At 30.7% G+C, this 24,629-nt stretch overlaps 1 protein-coding gene across 3 annotated transcripts in view; it reads left to right on the top strand.

Moving 5' to 3' along the window:
• Positions 1-24,629, top strand: part of LOC144842624 (uncharacterized) — a 129,083-nt gene that overhangs the window by 63,428 nt on the left and 41,026 nt on the right. For all 3 annotated transcript variants that reach the window (XM_078699092.1, XM_078699091.1, XM_078699090.1), the window contains 2 exons: positions 3,991-4,039; positions 7,121-7,169. In XM_078699092.1, the coding sequence (XP_078555218.1) occupies positions 3,991-4,039; positions 7,121-7,169 (98 nt within the window). The remainder of the gene's footprint in view (positions 1-3,990; positions 4,040-7,120; positions 7,170-24,629) is intronic.

The raw sequence follows: 24,629 nt of genomic DNA, 5'->3' as shown, positions 1-24,629 counted from the left end.
GTTAAATTCACACTCACTATCATATTGGAGTCTTAAACCCAATAAAACTTGCTTTCGTTTTTGATAGTCTAGAGGGGCTATGTGGTTACACAGCACATATTGAATGACATTTTGTCAACGACTGTGTGGATTCGTTGATGCAGAACGTACATTAATCAACAAACGTGTGGTCAAAAAATAATTCGAAAATACAGTATGAAATATTCAAAATAATCATCGTTTCTAAATAATATTTCTTGAGGCTATTTATATTTTAATAAAGGATATAACTTGGGGGCGTACATAAATTAAATTCAAGGTAAAATAACATAACTTCCCAAGCGTATTCTCTCTAACGACTTTAAGTTTGATTATCCTCCATTTTATAAGTACATTAAAAAAAATTCATAAAATATCTTTAGAATATGAGATTCTTGGAGATGTAAAATCACAGCATGAGATGAGAATGATAATATTCTGTATTCTGATACATGAATTAGGTATTTATTTAACGCTTTATTTTGTACATAAAAACTGAGAACTCCCTGCGGTGTGTGGTGTTCAAAATAGACCGCTAAGGAAATTGGATAAATGACTTGTTTTCTTCCAAATGAAAAGCTTTGGGTTAAGAATTTCTAAAATTATGTATTTAAATCACTTGGGGAAATGGTTAAATTTGACATACTTTACATGAATACAAATATGTGTAAATATTTGTATACTCGAATACTGCGTACTCATGTGTTATAGTGTTTTATAGAATGTTTTTACAGTAAAAATATGCAATTATTGAAATGGAATAAAAACGCATTTTGTGCTACATATTTTATTACTTTTTCGTGTCAGCTTACCTGGATAAACCAGCAAAAGTCCATGCTTTTCAAAGGAAGGGCTTAGATATGAAAAGTTCCTAGAGCATCCCTGTACTATAATCAACCAGTCCGCAATCACAACATTTAATCTATCCAAACGATACGCTTTTAAATTCCTAGGATATTATTAAATTAAAATTTTTTTTAAATACATATTTTTCGTATTTAATGTATTTCCAATATAAACATTAAGTTACCTTGTTGATATTTCTAAAATATGATATCAAAACAAAAGCACAAATATATATGATAATGAACGACTTTAAAATCTCAACATTTTCATGGCTATGCATAAAGATTTCATTTTCACGCCACGAAGGAAATAATGATATTGCAGTAACGAACAGAATCTGCTTCAATGCTTATTAAGTCTTTGTGTGGCCATTATCAAATTTCTGCCGCTTTGGTGTGATAATCCCACTGGCCCAAATAACAAACACATAATAATGGCATACGTTTTTTCACATAAGGCTCAGGGGATCCTAAATTTTTTTAAACAGGGGAGGGCTAAGTTTGTCATGTCAAAAAGTTGTTCATAATTTCATTTTAGCTGTCAAAAGCACCCAATCTTCTCCCTCCCTCCTTAAATCTGTCCCCGAGGCTTTTAGAGATGCTGGCTAATCATACCGTAGTCGTTTCTTCTTGCTACATACAGTATGTGCTGGCTGAAAAGATAACGATTTGACGTTCTTACCGACCTTCAATCAACTCAATTTTCTAGTTACCATACTGTTTATATTGCGATAAAAAAATGACAGTGATAAGTTGAATATCTTTGCATGACCTTGCTCGACAAGGTTAGGTATTAAGGAGACATGTGATTGCAAATGCTAGGCACCAGGCTAGGCTGTAATACTTCAAAGGTAAACACTGATAATTATGATATTTTTATGTCAAGGCTGTGCCAACTTCCTGATTCCAAGGACAATTTTGTAATACAATTTCAGTTATTGATGATGATGATGCTTATTGTATTTATTTCTTCTTTTCCTAACTGCTTCCCGTCACCTAAGGCCTCAAGAGCATGCCTCCATCTATCCCTGTTTGGCTGTATTCACTCTAGCTACTCCCTGCACAGTCCAACCACCTCTTTCCTTTCTACCCAATCCTTTACCATCTTCCTTATTGGTCATCTACATCTTCCTTCCAGTGCCCACGGCAATGCAATGTTACTGTTAATTTTGTTCTTTTCTCTTCTCCCAATCATTTCCATCTTCTTTTCTAATTTATTTGCTTATTGGTTGTTTGCTCTTTAATTTTCAATATCCAAGGTACACAATTATTTTGGAAACTATCTATTTCCCTTTCACCATCTTTTACAATTCGCACCCATTAAAGTTAAAATGGATTAAACACTTTCATTCTTCTGTTAATTCATCGTAGTTATTAAATAAATGTTTTTATTTTATTTTTTAACTTCAAATTTTTTTGACAAAAACAAAACAAAATCATTTATAGTAATAGGTTTAAAAAAATGTAATGTTTGTCAATAAGGTTAACAAACATTCTTTTTCCATTCCATTTTTTGTTTGTTTTTCCCCTAAATTTGCTTTTTGTATTTAAAGAAAAATATTCACTCATGTGTGACAGACAGATATATGCAAATTAGACATACTTTTATCAAATGTTAGTTAGTTATATGTAAATATATCATACCATATGTTTGAACACTCCAAGAAACTCAACCATTTTTGTTTTGTGTTTTATGTCCAAGTAAGATTAATTACATTATGACGTACTGTATATGTAGCAAGAAGGGGTCAACTTACTAACAGTTAACCTTTTCTCTAACGGTTAGAATGATACAGAGTTATTTCGTATGCATCTAACAGAATAGTATAATGGTTTAGGCCAGTACCTGCTCGTGCTTTAGTCTTTAGTTTTCCATATTTATTTATAATTATACTGTAGTTATTTTCAATATTACCAATTTGTTACCAATGTCAACAGGAAGTCAATTACTAGTGAGTGGTTTTGATATAGGTTACAGTAAAACCCTATTAATGGGACATGACCAAAAAAAAAGTGTCCCTTTAATAGAGTTGTCCCCTCAATAGAGAAGTTAGCATTAGTGTTTCCTTTTATTCATTTCATTGGAGAAAGTGTCCCTTTAATAGAGATCATGTCTCCTCATAAAGAGTTAGCCATAGTGTTTTCCCACATTAATTTCATTGAAAAGTGTCCCTTTAATAGAGATCATGTCTCATAAAGAGTTAGCCATAGTGTTTCCCACATTCATTTCACTGAAAAGTGTCCCTTTAATAGAGATCATGTCTCCTCATAAAGAGTGTCTATAGGTTAATAAGTAGTGTTCAGATCGTTGAAAAACATGTGGAATCTTATTTGGCGCAGTTAATATTTTCATCAGACAGATATCTTTCATCTGCCTTCCTTGTATGATATAAAATGACAAGTAGTATTTTGACAAATTAAATAGTAAGAATATTGGCCTCACTACCAGAGATGATTTGTCAGATTGTGCGGATAACTGTCCGCCTTTATACATTCCCAATAAAATTGCACGGCAATCTGCAAATTGGCATTACGCAAATTGTCAATTCCACAATATTCTTAGTCACAACTTGCCAATCTGCAACTTCCCTACTATGGGCCTATATATTATTATACCTGCAACTTGCCGATCAGCAACTTGTCAATCTTAAACTCGACAATCTGCAACTAGCCAGTCTGCAACTTGCCAATCTGCAACTTGCCAATCTGCAACTTGCCAATCTGCAACTTGCCAATCTGCAACTTGCCAATCTGCAACTTGCCAATCTGCAACTTGCCAATCTGCAACTTGCCAATTTGCAACTTGCCAATTTGCAACTTGCCAGTTTGCAACTTGCCAGTCTGCAACTTGCCAGTCTGCAACTTGCCAGTCTGCAACTTGACTATTCAATGTCAAGTCAAGTATCATTTATTGTTATTTGTTGCAGACTTGCAAGTTTGCAACTTGCCAATCTGCAACTTGCCAATTTGCAACTTGCCAGTCTGCAACTTGCAAGTCTGCAACTTGCCAATCTGCAACTCGCCAATCTTAAACTGGTTCATGTTGTATTAGCAAGGAAATTAAATCATGTTATGGATACTGGACATAAATTGTTTATTTAATGTTTTGTGTTTGTTTTTGTTTCAGACAATCAAAGAAACAGGGCAGTCAAGACCAGCAATGATGGCGCCTCACAGTAAGTCTTCAAAGCAGACATAACTAAAACTTAATTTTCATACAATTTTAAATTTGTGGTATTTTTCATATAGATAGAAAATATAATCAATAGTTTATATAAAAATAAAGCCATGATGCTTTTTGAATGCAGAGAGGAAATTACGATTAATAATAATATACATATCCAGAAAAATGATTCAACCAACTAAAGTAATCAATAGTCTGCTGACAAATATGTTACTAAAAACTTAACACCATTAAAAAATGGCCTGTGATTTCAACCTACTGTAATCTATCTCAACCTATCAAATTCACCAAATATGACATGATATAGATATGATAAATAGCATAGTAAATTTCTGCATTAACAGATATAAAAGTGTAATTTCAATAACAGCAGCCAAATATGTCATCAATTTTTATACAAAAAAAAATGTAATCCGAGCGAATTCCAACTGATTGTAGTCATCCCATACAATTGGGCAGGTATTATTTTCCCCTCTGGAATTTAAACGCATCTTTTTCACATGATATACAAGATTGGATAAACCCTTTTGGGAGATTATTCAGGTAGTTTATCTTTCTTGCTGTTCTAAAAGCACCTGGAAGATTTAAAATGTGTTTGGTTGAGCTGGTTTCCCTATTTTTTTTTTCATCTCTCCCCGAAAATGGAAACTCCCCCCGAAAATGGAAACTCCCCCTAAACCAGAATTTACTTAATGTCCCAAAATTGTTTCAAATTGATTGACAAATATTTGTAGGCACACAAGTGCACAGTTTGTGAAAGTAAACTTTAATTGGAATTGACTTTAATTGGAGTGGTCTTTAAATTAGAGTGATCTCAATAATTTGAGGGTTTTTAATTTATGAGGTCCTTAATTTGTGAGGTCTTTAATTTGTGATGTCTTTAATTTATGAGGTCCTTAATTTGTGAGGTCTTTAATTATAATTATTCTTCTTATCTTTCATAAACAAGTTTGACAATAAAAGTGTGATATGCCCAAATATGGTGGTGATGTGCCCAAATATGATATTGATATGACATCATCATGTCCATATATGGCCACATCACATTTTTTTGTTTGATAGTGTAGACAGAGCTTTATAAAGAAAATTAGATTGTAGCCAAGAAGGAAACGCATACACTTAAAGATTACAAAAAACACTTTTAATTTATCCATTCCATGGCTTAAGTACAGATTTAACGTTTTTATTTATTAAGCTTGCCCTGACCCAATTATTGAAGTAACTAAGAAGGTTTTATAGTGTTGCAGTGGATTGATTCTAGAGATTGGAAGCATGTATATACATCCGCATAAGTGTCTGTAAACTGATTGTAAAACGGAGTAATATAAAAATTACAATTCATATTATTCTGAAGAAATATTAATCTGGAAATGATATCTGGCGCTTCAGGAACATATTTGATTTAATTTAGAAAGTAACAGAAAATCGCTGCTTGTATGTGAAAATCTGATAACTTGGCAAAAATCTAATAAGCATATTTTTTTAGCCTAATTATCGTATTTTGCACTATTCAGAAATCTTCTGAGGTGGGGTAAAATTGAAACCGCAAATAAAAATGACTCCAGAAAACTGGTCTTGACAATCAAGAACCGAATTAAATTGAGGTTTTTCACCGTATTTACGATTAGTTCTTTTTTGGGGATTTTTTTTAAATGAAGGATTCATTTCTAATGGCAAGAAAATATGTTATTAAAATGTTACTAAAGAAATAATATTGTATCTAGAATTGAGGGAGACATTTTGGTCAGTGAATGAATATTAATAAGATTAAAATAATAAGAATCAAACCTTGATATGAAGGGAAATGTGGCTGAAAGATGATGAGTTTATGATACAATGACCTATTCTGACCTAACCAAACCATGTATTCTTGGTCGATTTAACAAAATGTCGGAAATCTTTGAGAAATATTATACAGACTTGTATTCTCCACATGATATTAATTTGGCTAGCTTCTTAAGTGCTCAGACAGCATTATCATCATAAGAAATGAATGCTATATACGTCACAGAGGTGGCAGCCTAGACTCGTTTAGCTTACCACAGCTATCTGGCTTTAAATCATAAGGAAATTAAGCACAAAATAAGAAAAACTTGAGATTGTAATTGATTTAAAAATTGATTTTTATATCCATGATAAATGTAAGTTTAATGCGAAATGGCATATAGAAATGAAGGAAAACATATGTTATTGGCATTAAAATAAAAATAAATTCCTTAAAGTTAAAATTTAATTTACTTTGTATACAATAGAACTGTTTACAATCAAAATAATGTTTACAATAAAAAAAACAACTGTAAGATAAAATGGTAAAAAAATAAAACTGACAAAATATATTAAGCAGGGGCAATTCAACAGTAATGAATATACAGATAATTCAGTCATGAAATGTAACTATTTATTAATTTATATTCAAAATGTCATACCAAACAAATGTAACAGGATTATACAAACATGTATAATATCTTTCATAGGGATTTCCATGGTTAAGATCTCCCTTGCTTTCAAACCTTAGTTAACAAGTTTAGGAAATGATCTAATAAATAATGCACAATGAACTATATGTATTGGGGAACATCGTGATATTGCAATATCATGTTAAAATTGACAAATAAATTATAATGTCATTACAGATTATCTTGAGTTAAATATTTGAGCATCATAAATATGTCAAATAGCATTTATTTGGATTTGTTGACAATAGGTTGGCTGAATAATGTTTGATTTTATTTACTGAATGATGGAAGTTATAACCTTACAACATGGCCCTCATTTTTCACAAACCAATTTACATTTTGCCTCTCATCACTTTTATGACCTGCAGTGATGGGAAAAGATAAAATATAGTAATTACTAGTTTTATATGCTGGGTTTTTTTGTTATTTGCCAAGTTTCATTGAAATCATTTGTATTCTTTTTCTCCAATGATCAATATAACAAACTTTTAAACTTCTCACAAATGTGGAACCCTAGCCCCCTGCAGAGTCTGTTTTTAACATCACTGTAAAAATGGTAAATTAGAAAAAATATTGGCAATTGTAGTTAAAGAATATAATTGTTTCTTTTCATTTAGAAAAACAACCAGAACATCCAGAGAAAAACACAGATGAACAATCAAATGAGTAAGTTTTTTTTCTCAAATATTGCAGAAAATTTACATTGTAGTTTTAGCTTCATTTTAATGGTTCCTATACCAGTTTCCATATGGCAAACAAGCCAGTATGTGTTCTAGGTTTTGATTGTCAAAGAAAAACTTGTTTATTGAAGCCTTTGATTAGAAGTAAATAGGTTTCTGTTGCTGTGTGGCTTTACTACAGTACATACTACAGTAGTTGGAAAACCACCCAAAACAGGATCTAGGCTTTACCTACCAGTGAACCATATATCAAGGTAATAGTCTAGAGAATCCTAATCCGAATTATGTGGGTGCTATACCAATTCCTAGAAATGTTCTGTGGGAGCTTAACTTCCTAAGAACAACACATAAAGGTAATTGGTATCAATTTTTAGAGAACTGTGTTTAATTAGAAATGAATTTCCGGGGAATTAGCAAATGTAGATAGCATAACTGTGAGCTTATCACGGTTACCAATGACTGCAAATCAATTTACCATACGTCTTTTGGTCATTCATGAACGAGTATCAAATTAATCCACAGTAGTTGTAGTAGTTGTGATTAAATAAATTGTGTTACTGTTCCAGATAATATGACCTTAATTCATTTACTTGAGGTGGTACACATGTTTCTTGGTTTTTTGTTGTTTTTGTTATTCTACTTTTGTAAAACATCCTTTCAGTCAATTACTTGTACTATGTATAAAAACATAGATCTGGTAGTTTATAATCATCAATAACGCGAGTTGGAATATTGCTTAAAGGTTCGTCAGAAGATGATTGTAGCATAACAACTGAAAAGTCGAGACATTCTCAACTACACTTGATTTTATTGTTGAAAACACATGGAATACCTCAAACCTGACTTTGCTAATGCTAGTTAGCCTAGTCTACACTAGCACAAGTTTGGCAAGTTTGCTAGTGTACATCATGTACTTCATAAAATAACAGAAAATAGAATTGGCTTTTTTTTTAATAGTTAAAAATTATTAATAATTCAAAATCTTTAATTAACAAAAATACATTTTATTTTTTATCTAATAAGTGTTTATACTATGAATTTTAAAATGGATGTGTTTATGAATATGCTTAAAATATGAATGACTTCAAAATGATCAAACTATAGAGAAAGTAGTAAAGCGCCCTCTATTGGTATAAAACCTCAAGGAAATTAAAAACATGAATTGCTTGTGGTTACAGTATCTCCACTTTTTAATGCGTTTAAATTAGCTTTTTAAAATTAAAGAAGTTTAGCATTGCAATAATGATCAGACAGTTATAATTTCTAATATTTTTCTTTTCAATGAAGAAGTGATTCTAAACCCTTTAAGCATAATTAGTAAGTGCACTGTCTAGGTAATTATTATATAATCATAAACCATTAGAATGTAATATAGATACAATGATCATTACTGCTATCTCATCTTTGTGTTTCAAAATATGTTGTAAATTAGAAATACAATACAGAAATGCATTTGTCATGATTACTTTAATTTATAGATATTAGGCGGGGTAGAAAACCTGGATATATATTATATATTAGGGGACGATGTGATCTGGTGTGTAGCTCACTACATGCAACCATTATAATAACGTAATTGTATGTGTAGTTAACTACACGTATACATTATTATGTGTAGTATATCGACTGCACACAACATTGTAATAACATGATTGTGTGTGTAGCTTACTACATACAATACATATCGCGCATTATGAAAATTTGTGGGTTTTTTTTGTGTGGACCCATAAATTCTGCTGGCAAGATAAAAACTGTTCTTGGTTTTAAAGCCATATTCTACTGCTCAAACAGGTCTCATTTAGCATATGAATTCCAGGTGGTCTTCTTATGCAAATGACAATCAATTAGCCATGAGCATTAAATAAATATCATTGATTATCAATATTATAACAGATCACTTGTTTTTTTAAAAGATTTGTTCCATAATGTACTGTATGTCGCATAGTTAGAATTTTAATTATATTCTGTAAGTGATTCCTCTCACCTCTATCTGTTTTTAGCCGTCGGTCAGCATTATAGAAATATTCCCACTCTTACTTAGGGTATCTTGTTTTACCCCTCAGGTATTGCAATTATTACAATCATAAATAATGCATGATTTTCAAAAATTATATGTAATTTAAGGTTCAGTAGTAGGTTTTGTTAATTTAGTTTTTCAATGCTTTTCGTCTTTATATCAATAGAATTTTATTTATATCCTACGATTTATTGAACTTATTTACACACAATATATAATACTACATAACATGTAGGACATGTATAATAAGGCGGATTATTTGCATGTACAGTACCCACATAAATAAAACAACAGTAAAGCTTTCAACGTTGAAATGTAATATAATAATTAACAATAAAATTGCAATAAGAGTGTTGTAAAAAGTAGCTAAAATATCCTGATTTTAAAATATTTATTGTCCCTAATAAAATATTTTATTTTATATTTTTTTGTTATATTTATAATCTATTCATAAATCAACAACGGTTATTAATGCTACAAATTGAAACATAATCTTCAATTCTAGTTTTATCATAAATTTTAGGAGTAATAAAACAATTTTTTGTCCGATTTGAACATGTAATTTCTGATAGGGCAAACCTTAACCACTAGACCGCAGATCCCTGAAAGAATATCATGCAATATGTAAATATCCACGAAGGCTTAACTTAAGGTATCTATACCCATCCGGCAGATTTGGCTTTTTCAAAGCGTATGTTTCAAAGAAAGGTGGGAAATCGCCATTCTAACATTAGCCTAAACACTTCGAGAGAATTATGGTGCCCCAGCACAGGTGGCATAAGTATCATCATGGTTTTGGAGGAAAAAGAGTTTCTGCATGATATAATTGGCATTATTTAATACATTATTATTTAAATATACATTGCACACACACAAAATGTAATATTTTATGTGTATCTTTTTTTACTAAAACAAAATGTCATTTTCTCATGTTTAACTTAGCATACTGTAGAACAGCACTTTTAGATTTTCTAATAACTAAATATCTTAATGTCTGATGTAAAGTAGTTATACTTGTACCAACATCTCAGATGATTTGGAACTTAGATTAATTTTAGTTTTTGTCAGCTTTTCCGTTGAAAGTTCGTTTTGAGATATCATTACATAACAAAATTCTTTTAATTTCCTTTTACTATACTATGCGTTAAATGTTGACGTTCCAGTTTTTAAGATGCCAGAAGATTTGTGTGCATATGTTTTCATAGATAAAGTACATTTTACTCAAGTATATTTAGCATGTGTTTGATAATTTTAGGATGGATACAGTTTATCGAAAGATACCATCAGGGTATTAATGATGACATGATTAAAATGTCAAAATATTATAATCCTAAAGTGATCGCATATTTTACTGTATCATCTGATTCTCTGTTCCTGAAGTGATCGCATTATTTTATCACCCGATTCTCTGTACTGTATCTCCACATGACAATATCTGTCCAGTATCATAGGCAAAGTCTGTAATACAGTGTCATATGTGTAACACAAAAATATAGATTCAGGCACAAGAATCAGTTAATTGTATTTATTTTGTGTGGATTACAGGATTCCTAAAATAATTTTTTTTTTTCAAGATAAAAATAAGATTAGATATTTTTATATTTCAATATCTGTGGCTCCAGATCAAGAAATTAACTATAAAAGTTGTTCTAATTACAGATCAAATCCAAAGATAACTCCCGTGTCCCAGACATGGTTTTTAATTGGAGGGATTGGATTTAATTTATATAATTTACATTAGAATCAAGCTTGTGAATTAGGTAGACTGGTTAGTTTCTCAACCAGCATCTGATTTGCATATCGTTAAATACAGCCACTCAATTTCATCAATAACGATAAATCAAGTCGCCTTAACTATGTTGCTGTCTTTTGTAATGAGATATTACATATATTGAAGCTAATGTCATTTCTTGTATCTTGTTTTATCAGCATTCTAAGTGAATTCAATTTACAGTAATAACTGTTATGCACATGTTTTCACATTGCTGTTTTTGTTCCACTCTGAAATGTTTTTGATCGATTTTATTGTCATGTTTTATAAAGAAATATTTTATTCAATCAATATTTTATTTAAATGTACAAAGTAAAAACAGTGCATTTGTTATTGTTTTGGTTGCAAAGAAAGTAGATATTTATTCATGAATTCTTTAAAGAGAGGTTATTGTCTACATTGTAATTGTGTTGGACGTTGGACTACTGATCAAATCCCAACGCTGGTCACATTGCTTGTATCTTTAGGCAAGACGTATTACAATACTTTTACCTCTCTCCACCCAGGTGTACAAATGGGTACCTAGGAAATGTCAAAACACTTAATTTAAAAAAAAAACAATTTAAAAAAAACAAAAATTAAAAAAAAAACCAATTTTATTGTACATTTCTGTTTACTTACATTTCTATTTGGACTTACAAAAATACGAATTTGCAAAAACCAATTACATATTGAAAAGCCACCCAACATTCACCAATACCTTTGTAACGTGGGGTTCATACAATCGCGTTGTATTTGATATCATGCAGATTGAAGGTTAGCTTTCGTTTTAATTTGCATAGTCATACTAACATTGCATTGTGTATGTTCGGAACATAATGATATGGCAAATCGTAAATTCTTTAATGCTCTCTATACTAAGTTAATGTGATTATGTCTTGAATTGTATTATTTGCGTTGGGTGTGTCCATTGCTTTTACGTTGTATATGTTACCTTTATAATCTTCATCATTTGTTCTGTTCTGCTGAAAAGTCTTCTGAAATCTCTGGTTTAACTGCTCCACTGAATATCCTTGATGAGGTTCCTTCAGTGTATCCTATTTCTTTTAGAATTTCTGTGATCTTCTGTTTAACATTTGTTTATTAATGCTAAATGTATAATTGATATATATAAAATATTAAGGGCACAAAATATTACACTTGGGATCATTCATAGCAGAAGAGGAATATTTTTTTTAATAAAGAGGGCGCTTCCTCTTTAATGTCATCAGCAATGTTTAAACTAAATATTATTTCTGATGTCATTAAGACATTTTGGCAGTACACGGCAGTACATGATTCCGTCAAAGGTGCTATTTTTCAATAGTGCATTAGGAAAATTAATTCTTTAATGTTATTATGCATTATCTGCCTTAATAATTTATCACTGTCGTTATGAAGGAAGAAAGGCATAATCACATTTGAAACGAGAGGAAATCGGGTCCTGTGTTGCTGCTAACTACGTGCCCAAATAATTTGTTGATCAGAGAGTTTGATTATTATTAGTTATTTATTGAAGCACCTTACCAAATGAAGATCAAAGTGCTGTACAGAGTAAAAAAAAAATACAACTAATTTTGAGATGTTTCTTATACAAAAACGCAAGTGAGAGCCTGGCGATTAACAAAGGGGATGTTGTAATTTAGGAACATGGACAAAAAACACACTGTCCCCAAAAACCTTATTAATGACGCAAAGATTTAATTTGTGTATAGAATGAACTCTGATGTAAAGTGTACCGATTGATTGTTTCCCAGTTCCTATCTACTAAGTTTATTTATAAATTACTAGTTCATCTTGACTAAGTTTAATTATATTGTACAATTTTGATGGGTCTACTGTAGATGGAGTATTTTATGTAAATGTAATTCTTGGTAAAATATTGTCTATGATGTATAGTGTAAACACTTTGATTCGTGAAAATCATTATTCAGAGTTGAATTAAGAAACACCTTTATATCTTTATTAGTTTATTATTTATTTTATCATACTTTAAGAGGGTAACCCAGTGAGCATGAGCTGATTTTATTGGACCCTCAACATTAAAACAAGTTGATAAACAATGGCATACTTTAAAATTTAAAAATATAAAGAAGTATCAGTACACTTAATAATCTATAAAAATGTTTTAATGTTTTCAATAAATGTTTCTTTTCAAATGCCAAAAAAGAGGTACTGTCTAGTCAGTTTGTATGTATGTAGTATAGGCGTCTATATGGTGTAATGACGGGGTTATTCAACTATGTGCTGTTGTAAATAGGTTTATGATGAGACGCCAGTAATGCCTACGGATTGAGCAAAAATGCCAAAGAAATAAAGTGTCGACCAGAGTATATTTATGCAAAATGAAATATCATTCTTTTTATTCAACTGAAAATGTATTTGTCAATTCAGTAAGTAGACCATACGCTGTTGTTTTTTAAAGTCGATTAGTTAAAGTTGATAGTTATACATCTGGCAGTAGTATTAGTAGTAGTAGAGGTGATGGAATGTTCCATTTTCGCTTGGTGTTTTCAATTAATATCTTGTTGAGTCATAAGGTAAGACAATTTTATCCAGGTAAGCTTACTTTGTCAAATCATCCTTTTGACGAATCTATTACATAGAATTAATTTTCATTACAATTTTAATTTTAGTACATTTAATAACTTTTAGGTTAGTAGAATGTGTATTCAGATTTCCCGATAAATGTTAATTTCATCCATAATTAATAATCTTTAAGGACAATAGTTGTAATGCATTGAAGCCTTAAATTGTTTTAAAGTGGTACATAATTGCTCACTAGTAGTAGTAGGTAGATGGGGTGATATGTTACATATCTTACTGTGATTTATCACCTAGACCTCACCAAGTTTATTGCTGTTAAAGTTTAACTGAATTGAAGTAGTATTAGCAGGTCATTGGCATCATAAAGATCAGGATAAAAGCCTTTGCTTTTTAAAGTTCAAAGCCAAAGTATTTTATATAAATCAAATGAGTATATAAGCCTTGTTCACAATTTAGATAAATTTATAACATATAATTGTATTCTCAAACAATTGCTTGATTCTGGTACCTTCGCCTTTTGATTTGGAACTTAAGCTGTCATGTAAAACATGTAATTAAAGTCCCAATGCATGTAAATTATATTTTATTATTTGACAATACTAATTCATTCATTTCATTTTACTTTTATTTCGAAAACGGACGTCCATATTTGCAAAATCAATTGCATAAATAAGTTTAAATAAAAAAGGCAGACACAAAAAAAAAAAACACTGGTATCGGATCATCTCGGGATCTCCATCATTTTGTTATGGCCACTGGATGATTCAAGTGATGATACCATAATACATTCTATCATTTCATTTTTGCTAGCTGACATTCTCTGTAACAATTAAAAGACAGATTTTCTAAAATATTAACAAGCAATAACTTTTTTTTTGAGTAGCACTTTTGTAACTTTTTCACAATAAAAAATAAATGATAAATTCCTATTCTGAGAGAGAATTTTTAGGTTAAACATTTTGGATTTGTAAAATGAAAGTTAAAATACGTAAATTAAAATCTTGAATATTTATTGAATATAATTGAATAATTGTATTATTTTCCTCAAATCTTTGATAATTGTAGGATTATCACAATGACAAATTTGTCTTGCAAACATGAGACACAATTGTAAAAGGTGAACTTTTGAGAGAAAGCTGTCTCTAGTCTTAGTTTGATTGACTGTTTTTGCCTCGGGCATTCTACAGAACGGTTTATTAGCTAACTAATGCTGATTCACACGGTTGAAACGCACGCTGTTCATTTTATTGTCATCCTAATTCGTCATAACTGATTATTCCCGTCTTGTCGAGGAGGAAAAAAATATTGCAAAACGAACGATGTTCATTTATTTTTAATGTAAAATAGATTTCCTTTCGAAACTTAGCATTTTTATTACAATCACTTGAGATTATTGTCTCCAAGAATCAAATTTGCACATTTTAAGTGCAGATAGGCGAGTGACAAATATTGTAACTTGTTATTCATGCTGTAAATTAGTCGTAATTATTTCGAAGTTGTTTGACCAATTAATGCATTTCTAATTTCTCGTCAATTAAACTTAACTGTAATTTGAAACAACATATTAGATATTGTTGAAAAAATCACCTTGTTACTAATGAAATACTATAGTTTAATTATTATTAGTAGTTAGTGATACTAAAATAATTACAGACAAATTTGTAAATGGCCATCATCAAATCAAATTAACATTTATTTCTTCCACATAAAATACGAACAAATATCCAATATAAATTGTAATATGAAGGAAGAGGGCAAAACTCAAAAAGTAACGCCAGATAAAAAACAGAAATTCTATTAAATTCTATCAAAAGACCTTGTGGCGAGCTAACCCTAAATGAATGATATAAATAAAAATTACAAGTTCATTAACGTAAACAAACACACAGACAGGACAGGGCAAGTAAAAAGTCCTGGTGTTAATGTTCTGTTGTTAATGTTCTGTTGTTAATGTTCTGGTGTTAATGTTCTGGTGTTAATGTTCTGGTGTTAATGTTCTGGTGTTAATGTTCTGGTGTTAATGTTCTGGTGTTAATGTTCTGGTGTTAATGTTCTGGTGTTAATGTTCTGGTGTTAATGTTCTGGTGTTAATGTTCTGGTGTTAATGTTCTGGTGTTAATGTTCTGGTGTTAATGTTCTGTTGTTAATGTTCTGGTGTTAATGTTCTGGTGTTAATGTTCTGTTGTTAATGCTCTGTGTTTAATGTTCTGGTGTTAATGTTCTGGTGTTAATGTTCTGGTGTTAATGTTCTGGTGTTAATGTTCTGGTGTTAATGTTCTGGTGTTAATGTTCTGGTGTTAATGTTCTGGTGTTAATGTTCTGGTGTTAAATTTAGAATTTCTTCAAAATTATATTAGTCTTATTATGAATATTTTTCAGATTGAGTTTGTATGAATATATTTGGTTGCACATATTTTTTATCATTGTGATGACAAAGGATCATAAAATTGAATGGCTTTGCTTGTTTTACTTATAATGTAGTAAAATGTTATCACTAGTATAAAAGAACTGAGAATTAGATTGTGGATATGTTTCTCAATACGTTATTTGTAATAACAATATGTCATCATTTTATCCTAAGTAGACCATGGTTCAATTCTTGGTAAGAATGATCCCAGTCTACTCAGTTGTAATGTGAGTACCTGGGACATTAGGGAGGATAAGGCAGACAGGTCACCCAGCACCAAGACCTCATAATAGCACACCCAGAATTAATGTGGGACTTGTGTTTACTTTTAATACTAAGTACATGATATAAGATCCAGTACTGAAAGTTTGTTATGAATTTTAATTGTGTAAATGTAATACTAATAGAATCTTGATTTCTTGCATAATTGTTCATATTACCAAACAAAATATAGCTATATATAGGTTTTTACTGTAAAAAATATTGAATAAGATTTTAAGATTTAAAATAATGTTAAAATGAAATGTACATTTTTTTTCTATCTTACATTGTATGTTTAAATACTCACATTAATGTTTTTATTATGTTGTAATTTTGTCTTGGCCACTTCATTCTCTCTTTGACTATAAATCTGTCATTGTAACACATTGAAAGGAAGAAATTATGATTCCTACATAGTTAATTCATTATTGAATAGAACAAGTTCATTGCTCAGAACTTCTCCTCAAGGCCTAAGTTGCCTCAGATTTGGCAAAAAGCAGTGAATAAAGTACCCTAGGGGAATCAATATGACCCTTAAGGGTTTAAGCTTGTCAGAAGAATACAGGCCTACATAATCTTTACTAAATATACATTGAAAAAAATGTGTTGGATTTCAACAGGTGCTGTCTGTGTGAATTTTCAAAAGAATAAATGTATTTACTATTTGTTCATGTAAAAACAATGAAAAAAAGTGTGTGGAGTAAAGAACAATAAAGAATACAATGGACCTGTTTCTGCTAGCAAGGAAAAAAAAGTGTTTAAAAAATCTTAAATAAAAATAAAAAATAAAAAACTACTACTATTAAAAAAATGAAATATTTTTTTTCCAATTTACAAAATAAAGGTTTTAAAAAGCCCAATTTATTGCCGTCTTATTTGGCAAACGGTTTCTGCGAAGCAATTTTTAGCTGCAACACAATCGCTGTAACTTCATCAAATTGCTAAAACGGTTTCTAAAAATAGGCCCTAACATATCAAGCATTATTTAAAAGTTTGTACACAACAGATTAGAGATAAACCACATAATTTCAAAAGAGGGGATTATTTTAATAGGCAGTTTACCATTTGTATTATAGTAAAACCGTGCTGATGATAAACAGACATAACATAACCAGAGTTTATTATGTGACTTACTCTGTGACTTATGATTACATTTAGACATTTATGAGGGATGGGTTAAACCATTTTATACACAGGGTGACAATTAACCAAAGGGCAGTTCCATACAAATGTAAAAAAAAACTCTTTGGTTGATGATGGTGGTATTCATGCTTGATGGATCAGTCCATTATGGTAAATAAGTCCTCAAGGAACTTTTAACTTTTCATATGATATGCTCCCTCCAGGGAAAGGAAGATCTTGCCTGTTTATCCAGATCTACTGCCAACACTGTTGTGTATTCTACAGTAGGGAAAAACATTTTTTTTATGATGATCATGATTAAACTTGTTTATCAAATTATTAGAATCAAAATTATTTCTTTTCTTCCAACAAATATGAGAAAATGATTTCAAGTTATTCCAAGAAAATATACTAATGTATTTGAAAAAAATGTTATGGTTAGATCTTGTAAAATGTTTTCTCACTTCAACAACTATTATTTAGTATTGAAATAAGAAACATCTGCTTATCATTGTAACACTGGAATTAATATCCCCAAAGTATGCGATTGTTTGTGTGTTTTTAGGTATTTGATTGGAAATTCTAGTATTACAGTTTCCTGAAAGTGTAATGTTTTAAAAGCTTTTGCCTCCCAAGACGCTACTATATACTTTGACCTTTGACATTGTGAGTGTTGTTAAAAAAAATGTTGATTTATTGTTGCTGTTTGATCTGAATCCATTGCCAATAGAGGATATTTACAGTAGTTGAATGTCCGAAATCAATATGGTTCATCGAAATAATATAATTATCACTCAAGTTAAATTATTAGTGAAAAGTGTTCATCTGGATCTGGATTGCCATATTGCCATTGTCGCATTAAAATTTGTCTCAAATACAATTCGGCTATTCTACCATATATTCCAAAATATAAAATTACTGAAACCGGTTTCTAAAAAAGCATTCTTGTGTTTGTAAAAAAACAAAATTGTACAAATGAAATCATGACTGTTTTTAGCCTGAATCAAAAACATCAAAGCCCAAGCTACTGTACATGTGTAAAAAGGAAAAAAAAACATAGCATTATACTTCTTGCACTCTTCTTCAGATACCAACACCTATTTCTCTATCGATTAATCTTTATACTGTGAAAAATGGCAAAAGTATGGATGTATATATTTTTATTCATTTTTATTATTATATCAAACGTAATGGTAATTACATTTTTTATGTAGTAATAGATTATTTAAGTACATGGAAAGAGAAAATCAGGTGGGTGGAACATTATTTTTAGAAACATAATTACGGATATGACAATAACTGTAACAAAAGAATAGTGAAATAGGTTTGTCATAGTGGTTTTATTTTTAGGACATTTCCCCCGAGAGGGTTTAAGTTTGCAATCAACAGTGAACATGAGTATGTGCAAATTAGCATAGATGAAAATCTGGTGTTTTTTTAACTATGAACAAATTAGATTAATATTACAATGGTTTAAAAGATATATTGTCCTCCTAAAAAAAGAATTCTTTAACAATTTTTGTCGAGACATGTATACAGTGTACAGGGGCAGGTAGCAGTTGAGCCACACGCTTCTCCTATTGACAGCTAAAATAAATTTATCTATTTTTAACAGTAGATATAAAATTTGCAGTACACCACATATATATAGTTCTAAAAATAACTGTTGAGTTTCTTGATGTTTCGATCATTATACTGTACGTTGATTGATCGTCCTCAGGAGTGAGGATTTTGCCATGCAAACCTTCAAACAATATATTTTTAGCAGACTATTAATAATAAATGTTAACATTCCTTTTTTTTAAATTCGTGGTTCCGCCCCTGATGTAGAGAATGGTTCACTTATTGGAGAGGGGGATGTATGGGTTAAACCCGAGGTAGTAAAGTACACTTTTTTTGGAAAGGATTGTACATGACAGATAATTTTCTATGTTTATCACCGCCGCAACGTGGTGCATATGTACATCATCAATGGGTACGGTTAGGCATGGTATTCATCACAATACATTTACTTTGACAGTCTAGCTGTCAGATATCACCCAACTCGGTTCCATTGAGGATACGTATACGCCAACCTATTTCCCATTATAGACTAGTTTCGTTAGATTATTTAAATAGACAAGCCAATTGTCTCATACGTTTATGTTAACTACAGATTTCAGGGGAGAAAAAGTCTTAGTAGATTCTTTTTCAACATTATACTGATACAAGTTTTTAATTTTTTGTAATAAAACAACTTAAAATTTAACCTTTTTTTTGTGCATATGCATTTCAGTTTTTTTATTATTGTCTTATAAATTGGAGCCAGCATAATAGTGGATGTGCGCTTTGGGAACATTTAAAACTGAAGTAATGTTTATAGCAGCAGGCCATGTTAATCATTTTAATGTACTAGAATTATGCTCAACAACACAATTTAATTATCAATCTTAGCCAGTCTAAAATTAGATACTCTCCCTAGTATTTTAGAATGATACAATAATAACGCGTTTGGGCAGTGTCATATCATGTCTTCATAATTGTAACCGTGTTACGCTTAAACTTATCTGTGAATTGGAGCATGATTGTGATTAATTGTAAAACTCAATGGTAGTCAATATTAAATTAAGTTTTCTTAATTATAAGGCAAAATAATGTTTACATATCCAGTGCTTTGTACAATTGTGATTGTGGAAACAGTAAGCATTGGTAGACTCTGGGTCGTCTCCTATAGTATTGCAAACTGTTGATCTACATTTAATCCTTTTCATGTATAATTATTTACCAATAATTGATTGATGTGACATGATGTTTTCCTTTAAGCTCTGTTCAGACCTACCAAAGTTATGTTTTCGTAATGTACGTTGCCTAAAACTCAATATGTATGAACTGGGAAAAGATTCATTGAATCTACCACACTAACTACAACTTTGATATGAAAGCTGAAAGTACCACATTAATGTACAACAATATGATGGGAAAGTCGTGCACCAACGATCTTGACCTACCAACCAGTCAGACTGATTTCTGTGTATCAGAGTTTAGCCCTGATCTGTGTCACTTCAGTTTGTAACGAAAGCTTTAAACTTTAATCGAGTCTGAACACTTTGCTGTTACTACACTAATTAAACATGATTTAGCTTTATGATACAAAGCAAAGCTTCATAATTTTGAACATACCCTTAACATTCTATCCATGTGACAAGGTCATGCGAGTGAGGAATAAGAACAGAGATGTACCAGATCTTACTGTACCAGCATGTTATTATATGTCGGGTGCTACAGTATCAGTTTCTGTATTTATTCTTTGGTTCTATTTTTGGGTTAAAAATTGGAATGTTGGTAGAAAATGATTAACATGTATAACCCAACCCTTGTGTATAAGCCCATCCTCAGGTTGAGGCTGACCCTAACCCTACCCTCTGTTAAAGGCCAACCTTAATCCCATCTTCAGGTTAGGCCCACTCTAATGTTAGGTATTGACCCATACACCAACAGTACTCTCAGGTATAAGCCCAGCACTCTCGGATATAAGCCCAGCCTAAAGTTGAGGCCGGCCTTCCTCTCAGTTATAGGCTAGCCGAAGTCTATCTATTTGCAGGTAAGGCTCAGTATATTTCATTCATAGTGTTTATATATTCTAATCTGTTGATGACATGAATAAAAGCTAGATGATCTACTATTTAAACAGACAGACTAGAGAACACCTAATCTGCTGTTGATTGATGCTACTTTTATAATATTTTCTGGTTGTGCGTATTAGCCAACAGCTAAAATTTGCATTTACAAATTTATCTTGATTATGGTTTTAGTTAGGCCAGAGGAAATGCATTACATGATTCTCGTGAACACCTCTCATAATTTTGGTGCTGGATTTTGATATACTTCTATTTTTCATCAAATTTGAATCAAACAAGTCACACTTTTTACACTAACATTACAGAAATTCGTGTTTATGAAATAGAAAGAAACTGTAGTAGAGCTGTAGTTTGGTGGTTAACATGCTTGCCTTCCAATCCCAAGGTCCAGGGTTCAATCACGACTTAGAGTCTTAACGCACAATCTTTCAACTCCACTCTCTAAGCCTCAACTAAAACTAGTTTATAAGCATGAAAAAACTATAAAATAGTTTATCCATCCTGTAATTGGAGAGTTGCTCGCTGTTGTATGTGTATGAAAGAAAACAATTTTTTTTTAAGAGTTCAAAATATTTCACAATTAAATTTAATTTAAGCGTAGTAGAATTTTGTACGCTACCAACAACGAGAACCATATCATGTATTTCCCATGGCCTAATATTAAATTGTATAAAACATTCATTGTACTCAAAGATGGACTACAAGGTTGACAGTTTTATCAAAATAATAAAATGGTATTGATTAAATAATTACAGATTTTTCCAACAGAATAATAATCTAATATATCTTGAATTGTTATATATCATACAATTTTTAATTATTTCATGTAATTTAAACCTATAAATGTTATGATAATTAGTTTGAATATCTTGGGTATCAATATGGTTGATTTATATTTTATCACAAAAGAATTTTGCTGAATTTACATAATCGTCTCTAACATTTCCTATTACAATTTTAATATTTTATATCACTGTCAGTTTTAAATGAAGTATGCCCTCTATTGTTTACTTAAATAAAAACAAATGTAATGCGAATAGAAAATATTCACCTTGGATAGATTGCACCAAGACACTACATCCTCTTCAACATGTAATTTGTGTCCAATTTGGGTTGGGGAGAGGGGAGAAGGGACCTCCCTTATTGTGTTTTGTACATTGAAATCGAATCACAGTGACACATCAGGACTAAAGTGTACCTTATAGTGATGTCCCCTGAATAGGGGTAGACCAAAGTGTTTAAACATATGTTTCCCCAGCCTCATTCATTTCAAGGAGGGGTTGAAGGATTGTACTGCATTACTTATTTTTCATGCACACCAATTCTAAATCTATTATTTGTAGCCTAATTGTATTTTGCAAGCCATTTACTTTACAACCAAATTTGTTGCTTTTAAACTTTAGCAATAAATCAAGAGTGTTTTAAAGCCTGTAAAATTAATTCACTCAGAGTATGTTTGTTTGATTGGTCTGATCCACCATTTGCAAAGCTGTAATTTTAAAGTGTTTCTGACTAATGTCGATAGACGAACCTCGTTTACCGAGTTCAAAGAAAAAAAAGATCTTGTTAAGTGGTGGATATGTTTATCAGAAGTGCTACACATGTTTTTTTTATTGGTGATTTATTTTAAATCCTTCCATAACTCAACAATATGATTAATATTTTAAAAATTGGAAATACGAAAATTATTGTAATTTATATCTACTACTAGCTAGTATTTGCATTCTGGTTTACTTGCATCAAAATAAGCTTGTCTTTGGCACAAAAATGGTATTACAGTATATTTAATAATATATTGTTTTCATTTTCCACTGGACAGTGTCTAGCAAATAAGGATTTTTTGGTGACTTTACATACTTCTACACTGCCTATTCTCCCATGATATATAAATATATTTATTCATCACATATTCAATGAAAGTAGTATGTAGTAAAATACATAGACAACAAATAAAAAAGATGCTGAAATGGGATCCCAAGATGGTGTTTATATGTATGAGACCCCAGATTGTAATTGATAAAATATAAATTATTTTTCATAATAGTATAATATACTAAAAGACAAGAAAATAACCAGTTAGATATTAAATAAGCATTTTACACAGAAACTATTTCTTGGATATTCCACTGATGTTTTGTGCTTTTTCTTGTGGTACACTAAACATATAAATTGTCTAGAGAAATCAACCTGTGTTTAAACTGGAGTTAGCTCTGTTCTATACATGCTTAAGCAGATCCGAATCATATCCGAGTTGCATTCGAAGTATGTTCTTGTGTGATCAGTTAACTCTCTGTGTCGTCATCCCGATATAAAACTGATATAACTCTGATGGGTAAATCCAATGCAAATTTAAATGCAATGTAACTTTAGACAAGAGCTTCTCACCGGGGATATATCAGATGTTTACATAGTGTGTCTTTGTCAACGCAGAGTAAGTTAAACCACAATGTAACTCCGATAGACTGCCAATTTAACTCCGATAGAGAAATGAGCACATTCTCAATCATTCTAAAAAAGTGCTTTTCTAATTATTACTGGAAAGGAAGTACCTGGATTCTAACCATTTTTACTTCTTCAATGAAAAGTATATTTGCATAAGATAAATATTTGTTTAAGATTTGAATGACATATTTATCAGTATATGGCAATCTGTAACATTTGATAATGATAAGTGTTTGCTGTTGTTTTTATAAATAGTCCAAGCCTGATCTTTGATCATCTAACCTCAATCCATTCAGCAAATTGAAAACAAAAGTAGTTTTAAGAAAAATGAAAATCACATTTCTTTTCAACCAAATAACTATAAGTCAATCATAGTATTTTAATTAACTTGTATTATATATATTATTGTTGTTATATTTATGTGTTTACTGCAATACTTCGTAATGTTTATATTTCTTATTTTAGATTATATAAGGATCCCAATGGAAATTAGCTAATAAGCTTTTTGGGCTATCCTGGAAAATCTTTTATAAATGTATTTATTTGTAATGTCAGTAACTACTATGTATGTATTTTTATGATGATTTTCCTAATAAAATCAAATCAACACATTTTTTTTCCATATTGATAATTACCCTTTGTTTGGATACCTCCATGGCTACGTTAAATAATTCACTCTTTCTAATTTGTTTAATTTTCTGTAAATGACAATTTTGCTTAAATTGTTTTTCTACAATATATAAGCCTGAACATATTCAAGTTCACCTATGACACTCAACACTTTTTTTCATATATTATTAGTATTACACTTTGTTTGGCTATATTCGCTCTTCTTAAACAGTACCAATTTGTTTTAAATCTCTGTAAATGACATTTTTTGCTTACAAAATGAACAATAATATTGTGTACCAATTTCGTGATCTTCCTAAATGATGGCATTATTATTGTGAAGGAATTCTTTGAATTTCAAATGATAGGTCATTCGACGTTTTATTTCGCCAGTGGCTGTTATTATTACAAACTGTTCTTTGAGAGGATCTAGTATTTAATACCTCGTTGTATTGTTCTGGTATTTAGTAATAGCTATGTGTCTACGGTATTTATAGATGTTTTTGAAACCCAGACATGGAATTTCTTACAAAACAAATGATGGCAATTACAGTAGACATCCGCTTGAGGCTTAATGAAAGGACTTGAATCTTGTATTTTAAAATTTATTTTATTCATTTTAACAATTAACTGATAAATTCAATATCAATTATAATTAACTGGTTCATTCTTAA

This window comes from Antedon bifida, chromosome 5 (genome assembly GCF_963402885.1).
Source record: "Antedon bifida chromosome 5, ecAntBifi1.1, whole genome shotgun sequence".
NCBI classification, from domain to species: domain Eukaryota; kingdom Metazoa; phylum Echinodermata; class Crinoidea; order Comatulida; family Antedonidae; genus Antedon; species Antedon bifida.
This window is presented reverse-complemented; position numbering and strand designations above follow the sequence as displayed.